The sequence below is a fragment of the Macrobrachium rosenbergii genome, chromosome 59, assembly GCF_040412425.1.
Source record: "Macrobrachium rosenbergii isolate ZJJX-2024 chromosome 59, ASM4041242v1, whole genome shotgun sequence".
NCBI lineage: Eukaryota > Metazoa > Arthropoda > Malacostraca > Decapoda > Palaemonidae > Macrobrachium > Macrobrachium rosenbergii.
In genome coordinates, this window is record NC_089799.1 from 7,744,829 (window position 1) to 7,761,342 (window position 16,514).

General features: G+C 41.3%; 3 protein-coding genes across 16 annotated transcripts in view; 1 reads left to right on the plus strand and 2 right to left on the minus strand.

Annotated features, from left to right (window-relative positions):
• LOC136837726 (octopamine receptor beta-2R-like) overlaps positions 1-16,514 on the plus strand; it is a 355,532-nt gene that overhangs the window by 165,011 nt on the left and 174,007 nt on the right. The window lies entirely within an intron of this gene.
• Positions 1,498-3,291, minus strand: LOC136837445 (uncharacterized). Its single transcript, XM_067102224.1, has one exon. The coding sequence runs from the start codon at positions 3,289-3,291 to the stop codon at positions 1,498-1,500; it is 1,794 nt and encodes a 597-aa protein (XP_066958325.1).
• Positions 5,019-6,512, minus strand: LOC136837446 (uncharacterized). The gene has a single exon (XM_067102225.1). The coding sequence runs from the start codon at positions 6,510-6,512 to the stop codon at positions 5,019-5,021; it is 1,494 nt and encodes a 497-aa protein (XP_066958326.1).

Here is a 16,514-nt window from a genome sequence, read left to right on the forward strand (position 1 = left end):
ATACTGTAGTTGATTGTTTATTATAAGATATAATTTTTATCTACAGACAAGGAAAAAATAATGATATTTTATTTTTTTGATAAGGAAATAGTTTGTACGGCTGTCACTCTTGAATGAACATCGTTGAATATAACTCGCCAGGCATGGAGCCACCCGCTTAGTAGAGTTCATATTTGTGGAAAAAACGTCATCCAGTTTGGCAGTCACCCGTGCTTTTATGGAATAGAATTTAGTGCCCCTCACCATTTTCTTAAAATCTCGCCTTAATTTACATACCTATGTCCTTTCTCTTTTTTTGCCATGTCTTTCTTTTAAACCCACTCTTATTTAGACAGCTCCTAAGAAACGGGACCAATTTATACATTTTTACGCACCTTATTGCTCCTCTTTCTTCTGTAGCATGGCTTGGAGTGTGCCTGGTTTTCCTAATTCAAACATGGCATCCTCAAAGTTGCTCTACTTCCAATATTGTGTTCGTAAAGGCACATATTCTTTCTGCATCTCTGTTTACCTTCTCTTACTTCCTAATGAACACCATATTCTTTGGAAGCTTCAATTTCAAGTCAGTGGTCCCTTTGGGCTTGTTCCATATGAATACGGTTCATATTTTGAATAATAATAATAATAATAATAATAATAATAATAATAATAATAATAATATAATTTGGCAGCAGACCCTCTTTTAAACAGGTTCTATTGAATATTATTGCTGCTTCAGCTGCATTTATTTTGTAGAAGACTTTTTCTATTTTCCTTATTGCGGACTTCTCTTCAGTGGAGGTGCGTGCTAACAGCTCGAATATATTTGTCATTTCATGGGGGAAAAGTCAAAATCTGGATTCTGCTTCTTTATATATTCTATACAGTTGGTTCTATACAATTGTTGCCGCGACGCGTTTCGACAGACTTTTCTGTCATTCTCCAGCGGGAGCTAGTAGAGGACTGGCAGATTGCATTGTTGTTGTTGATGTCTTAGAGCCAACAATTCTTGTTGGCACGGGCCTTTCCCTTGTTTGGCCCGTAGGTGATCTGAAAAATTCAGAAGGTCATTTGTTATAGGAAATTTGAAAGATATTTTGTAGAAGAGACAGTTGTGGATGGAGGAAGGATGATGGTTGCAGTAGGAGGGGACCATCATGTCACGGATAGTAGTAGTTTGAAAAAGTAAGGCCTTTGAAAACATAGAGAAACATTGCAGGTGGGGTTGTCCAACCCTTTAAACCCTAGAGTCCCTGCGGAGTATTCTTAGTGTTAGCGTGTTTCAGTTGGAATAAGACAGAGATGATGTGAATAGGGCCTTACGGTGAGGGGATGGGATGAGTTGAGATGAGTTTTAGAAGGTCATATTACCTCGGTGGAGGTAGGTCTGTGAGCAATTGCCTACAATTTTCGATGTTCTCAATAATTGCTTTTACAAGTGCCGCTGCTGTGTGCATAATGTCTTGTGCGTTTTCCTCTGCTTGTAAGCTACTCCTTAGTTGTCTTGTCTCCCTGCACTCAAGCCTGTTGAGGTGTCTCTTCACAATGCTCGCATGGTCTTGCGCCATCTTCAATGATCTCCCAGCAGGCTTTGTATCCCAGTCTGAGTCTGTGGATACATACCGCTAGATGTCTTGGTGTGAACCTGTCGATGGGGGCTGGTACCAGATCTGTGGCCCACTTGTACCATTTGGCAGAGGGTGAGTTGCTTCCTATCCAGCTGCGTAGTTCCTCGTTCATGTTTTCCTTGAGCTGTGGCTTGATCTGGTTTTTGATCTGCTGAAGCGCAGGCTGTATGTGCACCTGTACACTAATTATGTGTCTGGTGCTTTTGGCTAGTTCGTCTGCCTTCTCATTCCCTGCTATTCCTATATGACTAGGAATCCAGTTGAGAGTTACAGGTCTGCCTCTTTCTGCGTGCTGATATAGCATTGATTTGATATCAGCTATCAGTGCCTTGTTTTCCTTATTTTTTGGTTGTTGCAAGGCTTGCACTGAGGATTTTGAGTCAGTGTGGATGATCACTGGTCCTTCCTCATTCTCAAGTGAGTAAGCCAGTGCTTGCTTTATTGCAACAAGCTCTGTTTGCATGGTAGAGGCATTGTTGGAAACTCTCCAGCATGCTGTAAAGTTGTTGGAGTGTACTGCGGCTCCAGCAGTTTGCGTTGCTGGATCTACAGTGCCATCTGTGTAGTAGGTCTGTGATCCAGCCATTTCTGTGCTTCTGATTGCCTCATGGGCCGCTGCTCTCAGTTCCGCCAATGTGCAATCTTCTTTTGCTCTTGGAAGTTGAGTGTATGTGAAGATTGCAGTTTCACATTTCCAGGGTGGGATGGGCTGTGTACCCTGGTTTGTGTCTGGGCTAAGTCTCTTAACAACTTCAGCTATTCCTAGGCTCTTTAGGTTCTCACTATGATCTTTGCCATAAGAGCTTGGGCTGTGAATTTCAGGGTGTTTAGCTAGCTCTGCTTTCACCCTCTCCTTTGTTATTGAATCTCTATCTGAGAGAAACATTTTCGCTATAATGCTGGCATTTCTCAGTGCAATCCTTCCTTCCAAGGCTGGCAAGTTGGTCTCCAGCCTGAGATTGCACAGCTTGGTCCACATGGGTGCACCTAGCATGAGTCTCATGGCATTATTTTGAACTACCTCTAGGGTAGCTTTCTGGGCCTCGGTTAGCTTTGTCAGGGCAGGAGCACCATAGTCTACCAGCGCTCTAGTGCAGGCTAGGTAGTACGACTTCTGTATATGCTCATTTGCTCCTTCCCTTAGAGAAGACATATATCTCATGGCTGCAAGCCTTGCATTTGATTTTTCCTTTAAGTACTTAATTTCCTCATTGAAGTTCAGCTGTTTATCTATGATTACTCCTAGATACATGTAGCTGTCCACCCATTCTAGGGGTTCTGTTCCTATGGTGAGGCATTGTGGGGGATTTTGAGCTATTGTTGTCATGGCCTTTGTTTTGTTAATGTTTATTTTTAGGCCCAGCTCGTTGGACTTTTGGCTTATGTCGTTCAGTGCCCTCTGCATTCTAGCCATCCTGACAGATCCCCGTGCTACTAAGCACACATCATCTGCATAAATGAAAATCTCTACTCCTTGAGGCAGTTGGAGAGAGGCTATATTCTCCATGAGGATGTTGAATAGTAAGGGGCTGAGGATTCCTCCCTGTGGGGTTCCATTTTCCAAGTCATGAAATGATGAGATTACTCCTTGGAATTTGACTCTGGCTTGCCTTCCAAGTGCATAGTTCTTTGTCCAAGCGAGGAGATGACCCCTAACTCCTTTCCTTGCTAGGGATTGTAGCATTGCTGCGGGGCTGGCTAACTCAAAAGCCTTTTTCAAAGTCAATGAAGACTATTGTTGCCTTCCTCTGATTTACATAGCTGAGGACGTCTGTTATACATTCGGTTGTACCAATTCCTTCCTGGTATGCATATAGCTGCTTATGAAGGGGTCCGATTTTGTACTTTATTCTGTTTAGTACCATTTTCTCTCCTGTCTTTTCCATGCAGGATACCAGAGCTATAGGTCTTGGATTCTCTGGATCCTTTGGCTTTGGGATTGGCTGAGTGTCCTGTTGCCTCCAGGTTAGGGGCCTCGTGTGCTCAAGGTGTGTTTTATTCATTAGCCTCAGAAAGGCGGTCTCTCCTGCAGGACCCATGTGTCTAATCATTGTGTAGGTTATTCTGTCTGCTCCTGTTGCAGTATCCTTACCTACTTTGTATACAGCTCTCAGTTCTTCTACTGTGTATGGGGTGTCAGTGTCGTCTTGTAGTAGACAGGCAGCATCAATCTCCTCCCATCTGGCCAGTGCCAGTTGTTCCTGAAGTCTTCTAGTTTCAGGGGGGAGGTTATCAGAGCTTGTTCTCCTTGCAAAAGCTGTTGCCAGTCTCTCTGCTTCCTCTTGTGGATGTGGATGAGTTGCTACTTGTGCATTCTTCTTACCAGCAGCCCTGTGTAGCCATTTCCATAGTTCGGAGAGGGATGTATATTGTGACAGATTCATGCACCATTCCATCCACTTTTCTGTTCTTATTTCTTGAATTCTCTGTTGGACATCATTTTTGACTGTCTGTAGCAGTTCCCTGTTCTCTGTTGTGGCTCTTCTGTACAGTTTTGTGACTCTGTTTAGTAGAGTTTTTAGCCTTCTTACTTCTGGGCAGTAGTACCAGGAGTCTTTGTAGCTGTGGTTTCCTGTACCGGTTTTTAGAGGCATGGCCCTGTTTGCCGCATTATGAAATGCTTTAACCAGATCTATTTCTAGTTGATCTGTATCTTCAGGTGGGTTGTAGTTGGCAGCCCATTCTTCCAGTGCTAGACGAAATAGAACCCAGTCTGCTAGGTCTTGATTCCACCTCGGAGGGGGTGGAGGAATTGGAGGTAGTAGCTGCAGCTCCAGTTCTGTTAGTGTGGCAAAGTGGTAGCTGATCAGGGTTGAGTGTACTTGCCATCTGGTTAGGTGCCTAATGTTTGTAGAGGCAAAAGCTAAGTCTAGCCTGCCTCCCCGTATATGCGTTGGATGCCCTGTGTTTAGTAGGGAGACTCCTTCAAATTCTTCTAGGGCAAAAGCTATATGCTCTCCAGCCTGGTTTGTTGTTGATGGGGATGATAACAGAGGATGGTGAGCGTTAAAATCTCCACAAATAACTGTTGGTGAGGCTGCTGTGTGTGCAAACAGCTGTGTGAGCTGTAGCTCACCTTGTCTTCTCTGTTTATTTTTCTATAGATGTTATAGATGTCAATTTTTTGATTCAACAATGTTATCCTAACAGCTAGTGTCTCTACATTGTCACCACAGGGAATTGGGTTGTGAATTCTTGCTGTTGGTATTGAATTTTTAACCAGCACAGCTAATCCTTTGTTAGTACCTATGAGTGGGGGAATGTAGGCGTTGTATCCTGCTATTCTAAATTTTGCTCCAGTTGTTAGCAACGTTTCTTGTAGCAGGATGACATCTATGTCCTCAGTTTTGCAGGCTGCTATTAGGGAGGCTGTCTTTGCCCTTACTCCATTTATATTCCAGCTGAGTATCTTCATTTTGTCTGGTAGTTTGAGGAGTATTGTCTCGGATCTCTGGGAGCAAAAGTGATGCCGGTTCCTTCTTCAGTGACCTGTGAATTGGATGAAGATGTTGATGGAGTGGTGGATGAAGTGAGTGGGGTCTTGGGGATGGGTCTGGAAGGTGAGGGGTTGAGAGAGGATGAGGAAGGTTGGGGTGTGGGGTTATGGGGGGTTTGGGTAGAGGTTATGGCTGCGGTCTCCTGGATAGAGTTAGAGGGGGTGGACTTGGGTGTTTTGGCTATGAAGCTTTTCATTAATTCCTCAATGTTAGCTTCGATCGTGCTTGCTTCGATTTTTCCCGTTATGGCTTTAGTGACGAGGTCTGTTAGTTTTTTCCTGAGGACAGTCGTCTTGATGAAGATGGTCCTAGGCAGAGGTTTTGGGGCTTGCATGTTGGAGTTGGGGGTGCAGGTTCTGGAGGATGATTCAGTCTTCAAGCTTTCTCTTCTCACTTCCTCTTTGGCTTCCTCCAGCTCTTCTCTGGTGTAGAACCTTCTTCTAGTTAGTGGCTTTGGGAAGGGTCTATTTCCGGATGCACTTGGGCTTCTTCGAGTCTGTTTGTTGTCCTTAGGCAGGGCTGCAATGACTCTTGCAACCCTCTCTGGGCATCCCCATGCCATGGCAGTGTGTCCCTTTTTGCAGTTAGGGCATTTTGGAGTGGTAGGAACTCCCTTCTTGTGCTTATCAATGCACTCCTGGGTAGGATGCCTTTGGCTGCAGATGGCACAGATTTCAAATTTGGCCTGGCATTGGGTTTTGTGATGCCCAAACCTCTGGCATCTGTAGCATCTCAGTGGTTCCGGGTAATATTTTTTGACCCAGAACTGTCCAAAAATTCCCAGGTCAACTTTCTGTGGGTGAGGACCAATGAACGTGACTAGTATGGTCCTGGTTAAAATTCCTTCCTTGTTTTTCATTCTCTCAGCCGAGGATATGTTCTTCAAGCTGGTCAGTTGGCTTTCCGGCATTTCTAGGGGGTATCCTACCACCACTGCCTTCTTACTTCTCTCTTCTTCTTTTAGTTCTTTGAGGTGTATTTGAGAGGTGGTCCTTAGGGTGTTAATTGCTTTGGGGTCGTTCGTAGAGAGAGTCCATTGTCCCTGCATATTGGGTTTTGCCTTATATTTTAAGTTTTTGTTGTGAACATCGAATGCCGCTACCGCTCTAAAGGCTTCAGTGGTGTTGTCTGCAACGACTCTGAAGTGAATAAGTTTTCCCTGGGTCATATTATCGGTGCTGTTCCGTCCGGTTACTGTTGTGGTAGAGGTAGAGGTCTGGTTGCATTCCTTGAGGGTTGACCTTCTTGCTTGTTTCTTCTTATTTGATACAGTGATCCATTCACCAGTATCATCTTCAGTTTCCTCCTGGGTCCGTTTCCTAGTGATCGTGCAGTCGGCTTCCATCTGGTCAGCTTGTTCCGTTCCATGGATCCTGTCCATTTCCTTATCCAAAGCCGTGGTCGTCATCCTGGTTCCAAGTCCAAAGAGAGGGGGGGGAGAGACAGACAGTGTGACTGATGAGGTTGTCCAACCTTTTAAGCCCTGAAGCCCCTGTCAAAGTTATAGGTAGAGTTAGAAAAATGAATAAAAGATCCTGAAAACAAAATGAAATTATGGGAGGCCCTATCTAGCCTATTTGTAGCTAAATACTGTACTGCACAAAATGCAGCTGGGGTGTCGCCTTACTGCTCTCCGAGCATTAAGATGACCCAGCAGTCAAGTCCTGCAGACAGGGAGATGTAGGTTATAAAAATAGAAACACCAAAATATATTTCTAGTGATTACCAGTAGAAACTTTATTTCCAAACCTATCTCTTGGCTTATAGGTGCCAAGCCTGGCGGTCCTATGCCACTTGCCACAGACGGCGAGAGTGGGAGATTTCAACTCTTTATTCCTGCTTCAACTGGAGTTTTAAGACCACAACGGCTACCAGATGTTCCACAGGAGAGTCTAGTTAGTGGTAAGTTAGTATGTCAATATCTTTTATTTTCTTATAGAATGGGCTGTAATCCAGCCAAATATATAGGTCGAGCCTTCTGCAGAAGGCGCTGAAGACGCCCTTCAGTGGCGTGCACAGCAGGAGCAGCAGCAGGGCAGCCCTTACAAGCAGGCAGCAGCAGCAGGGCAGCCCTTACAAGCAGGCAGCAGCAGCAGGCAGGTCCTGGGAGGTCAGCAGGCAGCAGCAGCAGGGCTGGAGCAGGGCAGCAGCAGCAGGGCTGGAGCAGGGCAGCAGCAGCAGGCAGCAGCAGCAGCAGGCGGCAGGCAGGTCCTCAGGAACTCAGCAGAGCAGGAAGGTCGGGGAGGTGTTCTCTCAGTGGGAGCTGAGAGAGCACTGACAGATTGCATAGGTCCTTCTGAATTTATACACGGGCTTCAGCGGGGGGGTCATGGATGGCGAATTCTGATTGGTTGCAGTCAGCGAACTTCAAGCCAAATTTCTGCGGCGAAGCTCGATCCTGACAGATCTTCGCAACCTGGGAATGTCATTCATTCCAGCGTTCCCATTGGCCTGCCGTTGCGTGATGTCATGCCACATCATCGGTAGTTTGGCTGCTATTGGGCTGCGGATGAATGATGTCATTATCTACTCTTTCTGTCGTAGTCGGGGGATTGTCTTGAAGGGCGCCTCGCTCATCAGGGGCATCTCCATTCTCAGGGTTGTCGTTTTCAGGTATTCGTTGGATTTGGCGGGTGTTCTGCATTATTCTTCTTATTATTATTATTACTATTATTATTATTTTTATTATTATTATTATTATTATTACTGTTATTATTATTATTATTATTATTATTGGTTCTATTGAATATTATTGCTGCTTCAGCTGCATTTATTTTGTAGAAGACTTTTTCTATTTTCCTTGTTGCGGACTTCTCTTCAGTGGAGGTGCGTGCTAACAGCTCGCCTATATTTGTCATTTCATGGGGGAAAAGTCTAAATCTGGATTCTGCTTCTTTATATATTCTATACAGTTGGTTTTATACAATTGTTGCCGTGACGCGTTTCGACAGACTCTTCTGTCATTCTCCAGCGGGAGCTAGTAGAGGACTGGCAGATTGCATAGGTCCTTCTGAATTTATACACGGGCTTCAGCGGGGGGTCATGGATGGCGAATTCTGATTGGTTGCAGTCAGCGGACTTCAAGCCAAATTTCTGCGGCGAAGCTCGATCCTGACAGATCTTCGCAACCTGGGAATGTCATTCATTCCAGCATTCCCATTGGCCTGCCGTTGCGTGATGTCATGCCGGCTGACATCATCGGTAGTTTGGCTGCTATTGGGCTGCGGATGAATGATGTCATTATCTACTCTTTCTGTCGTAGTCGGGGGATTGTCTCGAAGGGCGCCTCGCTCATCAGGGGCATCTCCATTCTCAGGGTTGTCGTTTTCAGGCAGAAAGAGTAGATAATGACATCATTCATCCGCAGCCCAATAGCAGCCAAACTACCGATGATGTCAGCCGGCATGACATCACGCAACGGCAGGCCAATGGGAACGCTGGAATGAATGACATTCCCAGGTTGCGAAGATCTGTCAGGATCGAGCTTCGCCGCAGAAATTTGGCTTGAAGTCCGCTGACTGCAACCAATCAGAATTCGCCATCCATGAACCCCCGCTGAAGCCCGTGTATAAATTCAGAAGGACCTATGCAATCTGCCAGTCCTCTACTAGCTCCCGCTGGAGAATGACAGAAGAGTCTGTCGAAACGCGTCACGGCAACAATTGTATAGAACCAACTGTATAGAATATATAAAGAAGCAGAATCCAGATTTTGACTTTTCCCCCATGAAATGACAAATATAGGCGAGCTGTTAGCACGCACCTCCACTGAAGAGAAGTCCGCAATAAGGAAAATAGAAAAAGTCTTCTACAAAATAAATGCAGCTGAAGCAGCAATAATATTCAATAGAACCAATAATAATAATAATAACAGTAATAATAATAATAATAATAAAAATAATAATAGTAATAATAATATAATTTGGCAGCAGACCCTCTTTTAAACAGGTTCTATTGAATATTATTGCTGCTTCAGCTGCATTTATTTTGTAGAAGACTTTTCTATTTTCCTTATTGCGGACTTCTCTTCAGTGGAGGTGCGTGCTAACAGCTCGCCTATATTTGTCATTTCATGGGGGAAAAGTCAAAATCTGGATTCTGCTTCTTTATATATTCTATACAGTTGGTTCTATACAATTGTTGCCGCGACGCGTTTCGACAGACTCTTCCGTCATTCTCCAGCGGGAGCTAGTAGAGGACTGGCAGATTGCATAGGTCCTTCTGAATTTATACACGGGCTTCAGCGGGGGTCATGGATGGCGAATTCTGATTGGTTGCAGTCAGTGAACTTCAAGCCAAATTTCTGCGGCGAAGCTCGATCCTGACAGATCTTCGCCACCTGGGAATGTCATTCATTCCAGCGGTCCCATTGGCCTGCCGTTGCGTGATGTCATGCCGGCTGACATCATCGGTAGTTTGGCTGCTATTGGGCTGCGGATGAATGATGTCATTATCTATTTTTCTGTCGTAGTCGGGGATTGTCTCGAAGGGCGCCTCGCTCATCAGGGGCATCTCCATTCTCAGGGTTGTCATTTTCAGGTATTCGTTGGATTTGGCGGGTGTTCTGCATTATTCTTCTTAAATTCGTGGGTAGGAGCGATGCCTCCTGCGTCGTATTCATTGTTGGTTTTGTCTCGGCAATGAGGAGCGCCTCTAGCAGGCGCAGACGTCGAGGGTCGGCGGCTCTCCCGATTATACTTATATTTTGTATAATACTGTCGCGGGAGATGGAAATATTGTGAGTAGCACGGGCGTGGTTCATGATGGCACCCTCCTGGGCGTGGCAGGAGATCCTTTAGACAGACGCCTCGTGGTCATTCCAATATAAGCGCCGGGGGCATCCTCGGACAGGACATACAAATTGGTAGACCACGTTCTTCTGCTTGAGGGGTTCTCTTGCTGGCGGAGAGGGGTTATTTTTCATCACCAGATCACGGGTGCGACGGTTCTTATAATAAATTATAAGATTTATTCTCTTACTGTCTTCGGTCGGGGTGACGTTTTCCCCCCCGCTGAAGCCCGTGTATAAATTCAGAAGGACCTATGCAGTCTGCCAGTCCTCTACTAGCTCCCGCTGGAGAATGACAGAAGAGTCTGTCGAAACGCGTCGCGGCAACAATTGTATAGAACCAACTGTATAGAATATATAAAGAAGCAGAATCCAGATTTTGACTTTTCCCCCATGAAATGACAAATATAGGCGAGCTGTTAGCACGCACCTCCACTGAAGAGAAGTCCGCAATAAGGAAAATAGAAAAAGTCTTCTACAAAATAAATGCAGCTGAAGCAGCAATAATATTCAATAGAACCAGTAATAATAATAGTAATAATAATTATTATTATAATAATAATAATAATAATATTTGGCCATCATATTTCAGGAAGTGTGGGAATAATTTTTTTAAGTCTTATCCTTTTAACGATTTTGTCAGGTTTAGGAAAGTCTTTATTAGCCAGCCAGACTTGCACATTTCGTTTTAGACCATTTCCATGCAAGCTGATTTACATTTCGGCGTGGACCCAGAATAATCTGCTCTGCATAACGGCACTGGTGCGGAATTGAACATCTGGTTTTCTTGACACTTGCATCATGCCGTTCAGCTGGTTTTCTTTTTCTTTTCTTAATGCTGTGAACTTCACCTGTTTTTCAAGAATTTTCATGATATCTAGAATAGAAATGTGTATAAGAACTTAAATGGACTTACGGAAAAGCTAAGGAAATCCAATTTGTTAGTCGAATGATTGAAACTGGCCACGGCGGACTTAACGTATTCGAATCCCGTTTTCACCCAGTTCCATTATTAATCTTTTTGTCACGATTTAACCTTTCGTACTTTTACCGTTATTTTTGTTTCCTGCTCTCTTGCCTCTGCTCAGTTTTCAAGGCCACCAGTACAATTTGGCGTTCTTGAATCTGCAACTTTATCTGAATAGAATTATACTGTTAAGAAATAAAATTTAAAATATACAATCTGTACAATTCATTATGTCAGTATAGTGCAAAATCATTTTTGTAACATGTTAATATTGAGGCCATAGTAAGAACAATTGTGCCTTTATCTAAATAAAACTGTGGCCAAACCACACTTTACATTACTAATACTTAACTCTCTAATCTGTTCCTTACCATGGTTAGCTAGCTAACTGCCCTCATTCTTCTTTCGCCCATCTTACCTATCAGCTAAAAAAGAAAAAAAAATCTCAACATGTATTCGAAGCTGTTGTAACTGCTTCCCCCAGCTGGTTTGTAAGCTTAGACAATCACGAACCGACGGTTGCTCAGATTTTGTGAGTAATGTTTCATCTTCTGATTTTAATCAGCCAGAAGTCGTACTTTAGTGAGGAATGTATATTTCACACGGTTTTTGAAACAGAATATATCTAAACTCTAAATTCCTAAGCAAATTGTTAATAGGTATTGTGAAATTGAGTGAAAACTCCTATGCTTTAATAACAAATTGATAATAACTATTGTAAAATTGAGAGAATATTATCCACAAAGAATTTAAACGTAGGTAAGAGGCACGAGGCTACTGTAATATGAAATTGTGTCACTGGTATAGTTCGAGATGAAAATAACTGGTTGATTTGGTATGAAATAGAAAGCTGATATCCAAGTGTTTTTGTACCTTGGTAAGTGAATTAAAATGCAAAGATGTCTCTTGCATTTTTGAATATTATGGGATGTATATTGATATTTGGAAATTATTTTTTGTTTGCCATGTTAGAAAGATTCTTGGTGGCTGTATTGGCGCAATTTCTAAAAGAAATCTCGAAGCATTTCAACATTTTAATGTGTAAATTTTTCATTATTAATGTGCAGTATTTCCTCGTCCGTTTGAATTTATAAGGCACATTTGCGAAGTGTTTTCAACGATCCGTTCAGAGTAATGGCATGCATTTAAAATCATTAGGAATAAATCGGGTAATTTTGTGGTTTAACGAGCTGGAATCATCAGTCTCTTGATTTGGTTGCATTAAATGACATCAAAGGGAAATATCACTTGAGATATGTCGCTGCGGCGTTGGTAGTAAATAGGCTCAGCAAAGAAATGTATGTACACTCCTTTTAACTAATCACGCATGCAAGCAGGCACGCAGTCCTGCATACACCCTCCACACACACGCACACACTTTATATATAAGCATATATTCTTTTTGACTGGAATATGTAGAATATGTTGTAAACATCTGACATGTTCTTTTTGACTGAAATATGTAGAATATGTTGTAAACATCTGACATATTCTGTTTGACTGAAATATGTAAAATATGTTGTAAACATCTGACATATTCTTTTTGACTGAAATATGTAGAATATGTTGTAAACATCTGACATATTCTGTTTGACTGAAATATGTAGAATATGTTGTAAACATCTGACATATTCTGTTTGACTGAAATATGTAGAATATGTTGTAAACATCTGACATATTCTGTTTGACTGAAATATGTAGAATATGTTGTAAACATCTGACATATTCTGTTTGACTGAAATATGTAGAATATGTTGTAAACATCTGACATATTCTGTTTGACTGAAATATGTAGAATATGTTGTAAACATCTGACATATTCTGTTTGACTGAAATATGTAGAATATGTTGTAAACATCTGACATATTTTTTTGACTGAAATATGTTTAATATGTTGTAAACATTTGACATATTCTTTTTGACTGAAACATGAAGAATGTGTTGTAAACTTCTGTCAGACTGATTAAAATGAAAAACTTCTGTGCCCAGAAAATAACTGTCTCGAGTTCGAGGAAAACACATCTGAATTCCATTGACATAAAAAAATAGAAGATGAGATGCCTGCCTATTGTTAACGGTACAGTAGGTTCGAGATCCATATTGATCGCTATATTTGAATATATCAGTAGATTATATATTACAGACTGGGAAAAAATATTGCTGTTCAGTTAGGTCACAGAGGGATAGATAAGCAAACAAACAGATATTCGTGGAAGAAAACACACAAACTTACTGGTATTATTTACAATAGGCATGAAACACAAGGCATAAACCGCTTATCATCACAGACGTATTTCATGAGGTATAATCGGATATTTTCCCGATAGGAAGATAATGCAACATCAAACGAAAATATACGAGAGAGAGAGAGAGAGATGAAGCAGGTCTATTCAGTGTAATGTATGACATCTGTCCCAGGAAAAAGAAAGAGGGGAGAGAGAGAGAGTGAGAGGTGAAACAGTTCTAATGAATTTAATGTATGACATCTGCCCCTGGAAACAGAAACAGGAGAGAGAGAGAGAGAGTTCTAATGAATGTAATGTATGGCATCTGCCCCAGGAAACAGAAACAGAAGAGAAAGAGAGAGAGAGAGATGAAACAGTTCCAATGAATGTAATGTAAGACATTGTCCCAGGTAACAGCAGACCGATTGCTTAAAAGAATTGGAAAGGGGGAGAGGTAAAAGGAGGGTAACTCTTTATTAGTGGTATCCGCAATCAAGTTTTGAGAGAGAGAGAGACAGAGAGGTGGAGAGAGGGGGGTTGTTGTGGGGGGCGACCCATATCAGTGTAAGATTTAGGTAGGATAGAAGTGCACTAGTACAAAGCTTTTCACACAGAGAGAGAGAGAGAGAGAGAGAGAGAGAGAGAGACGGAGACAGACAGACAGACAGAGGGAGAGAAACGACCCCATACCAGCATAGGATTTAGGTAGGATGGAGATGCACTCGTGATGAAGGGCGTCCTATTGTGAATGGATGACATAGGGAGCGGTAGGATGCTGGGACTTTGTTTGTTCGAAAGGAATTTCTGTGATGCAAAGGACTTTTTGTGTTTTAAAGGTCTTTAGTGAGTCGTTGCTTTTGTGCACATTCAGAATTTAGCCGTATGTGCATGGTTGTGTATATGCAAGTATGCTTATATGTGTATGTATATATATATATAAATGTCTATATATATGTATATGTATATATGCATGCACATTATATATATATATATATATATATATATATATATATATATATATATATATATATATATATATATATATATATGTGTGTGTGTGTGTGTGTGTGTGTGTGTGTGTGTGTGTGTGTGTGTGTGTATTGTTTCACCTATTCAGCAGTAACTAACTGAATGTACATTTGTTCCTTGCTTAAATATTTAGTCTGTGTGTCCTCTAAAGATAATATACTATATACATACATATACATATATACATACACACACGCGCCCACACACACAAACATATAATATATATATATATATATATATATATATATATATATATATATATATATATATATACATATATATATACATATATATTATGTATGAGGTGCCTTTTTTGTACGTGTCATATGTGTTAATTGTGTAATTAAGATTTCCAAATGCACAATGAATAGTTATTTTCATTTATATATTTTTCTTCATCTTACTTCTGAGCAGAGCCCTTAAACAGGGCATATTGATTTTATCTTATCAAGGTATGATGGACAGGTTACGAATGTATATCAAATCAATAATATTATGTGTACAAAAAAACTAAAATAACAGGACACAGATAACGAAATGAATGATGCGAAATGCAGGAGACTATGGAATATTATAAAGGAATATTTTAGAGATATTTCTCAGCTGGTTACACAGAATGTCACTGCAGTTGTTCATGTTATAGTGATCTTCACTTCATATTTCTCTGCAAAGCATCTGAGCGCAATTGCCCAATCGTATCACGTCTGTCCCTTTCCCATCTGGAGGATTTGATGTTTTGCCCTTTCTGTTTACAAGTGTTTTTGTGTGTGAATAGGATAGCAGTCCAGCAACATGACTATAAATTCACTTTTATAGGATTGTACTGATTCATTCAGTATAGCTAATTACAGTAAAGAGTAACTTTTGTTAGCATCGAATGTTCAGGGTTTTTATTTTGCAGGATTCAGTTTGTGTAGGGCACCTCTCTCATATTCTCCACTTCAGTACTAGATATTAGAGCCACTTTTTAATATGAAACGCAATTAGCATATGCAACCCGAGGCAAAGGCCAAAGTGCAAAGCGTTTTGGATGTGAAATAAAAATTCCTATGCTAACGGACACGAAACATAAAACGGAAAGGCTTTTTGCGTAGGGTAGTCAGAATTTTGTCCTTCTGACATTCAAGTGAGGTAAAACTGAATACATTATGAAATGGAAAATACATCTTGATAACAGAGTGTGGAAGGATTATAGCTGTCAACCAGAATATTATGTAACTGAGATCAAAATCAAACAAATTTCGAACCCGAGGGAGATTGAGTGAATGGTAAATGCAGGAAACATCATAAATAGTCTTTCCACTCAGTTTGTTATTTGAACAAACGATAATTGGTTTGTTTAATTAAATGCGTTTACATAAAATACGAAATTACTCTTGAAGCTCTTCACCTGCCATGTAATTCTGACGGGTAGTTATTAAACATACCAGATTATTAATCATACCGGAATATTATTCACAGGCAGCCGTGTTCATCCTCTTACCTACTCTTTGTATAATGAATTGGCAAACAATATAAAATAATATATAAAATAACGTTATGTTGAATTTTGAGGAAGCTGGTGGAGAGGGCACTCAAATTCGAATGAAGCAATGTCGCGGCCATGATTTTTCAGGCGAATAAATTGCACAGCAACATAGGTGTTGACAGGTCAATTTCCGTAAATGGTGGGGGGGGGGGAATTCCAATACGCCGTAATGAAGGAGAATATTATTATTGTCGTAAAATCTGTTGTGTTAATCAACGGATATGGATTAACTCTTCATTCCGCTTCCTGCTTTTTTTACTGTATGTTTTTGGGGAATATGCATAGTTCTTTGTTTTGACTCTGCATTTGTAATATGATTTAACGACAGGAACTTCTCCGTAAGGGGATAGTGCCATCAGTACGCCTCACGCGGTGCACCGTAGGTTACTTAAGCTTCCTTACAGCATACCCTTCGGCCCCGACTGCAAAGCCCATTTCATTGCGTTTACTGTACCTCCGTTCATATTATCTTTCTTCCATTTTACTTTCCACCCTCTTCTAACAGTTGTTTCATAGTACAACTGCGAGATGTTCCTCCTCTTACACCATTTAAACCTTTCAGCACTGAATGACCCCATGGGTCGGACGGGATAGTAGCCAGCTATTGTTCTTCATCAAATTGATCAGTAACCGTCGCCTTGTTCTCCCAGGTCTTGAGTGGGTTAGGAGTGAGCTTCGCCACTTTTGTTGCGAACATTTTTCATAGTAAGAAATAACTGAATTACGGATAGGAAGTAATGATACAAAGACAACGTTCATCAAACACAATCAGTTTCGAATTTCAAACAGGAAGTCTGTAACCTCTTGCAGATCAGTTGAATATAAAAAAAAAAATTACAAACAAATGACAGAATATTTAAGATAATGAGATTC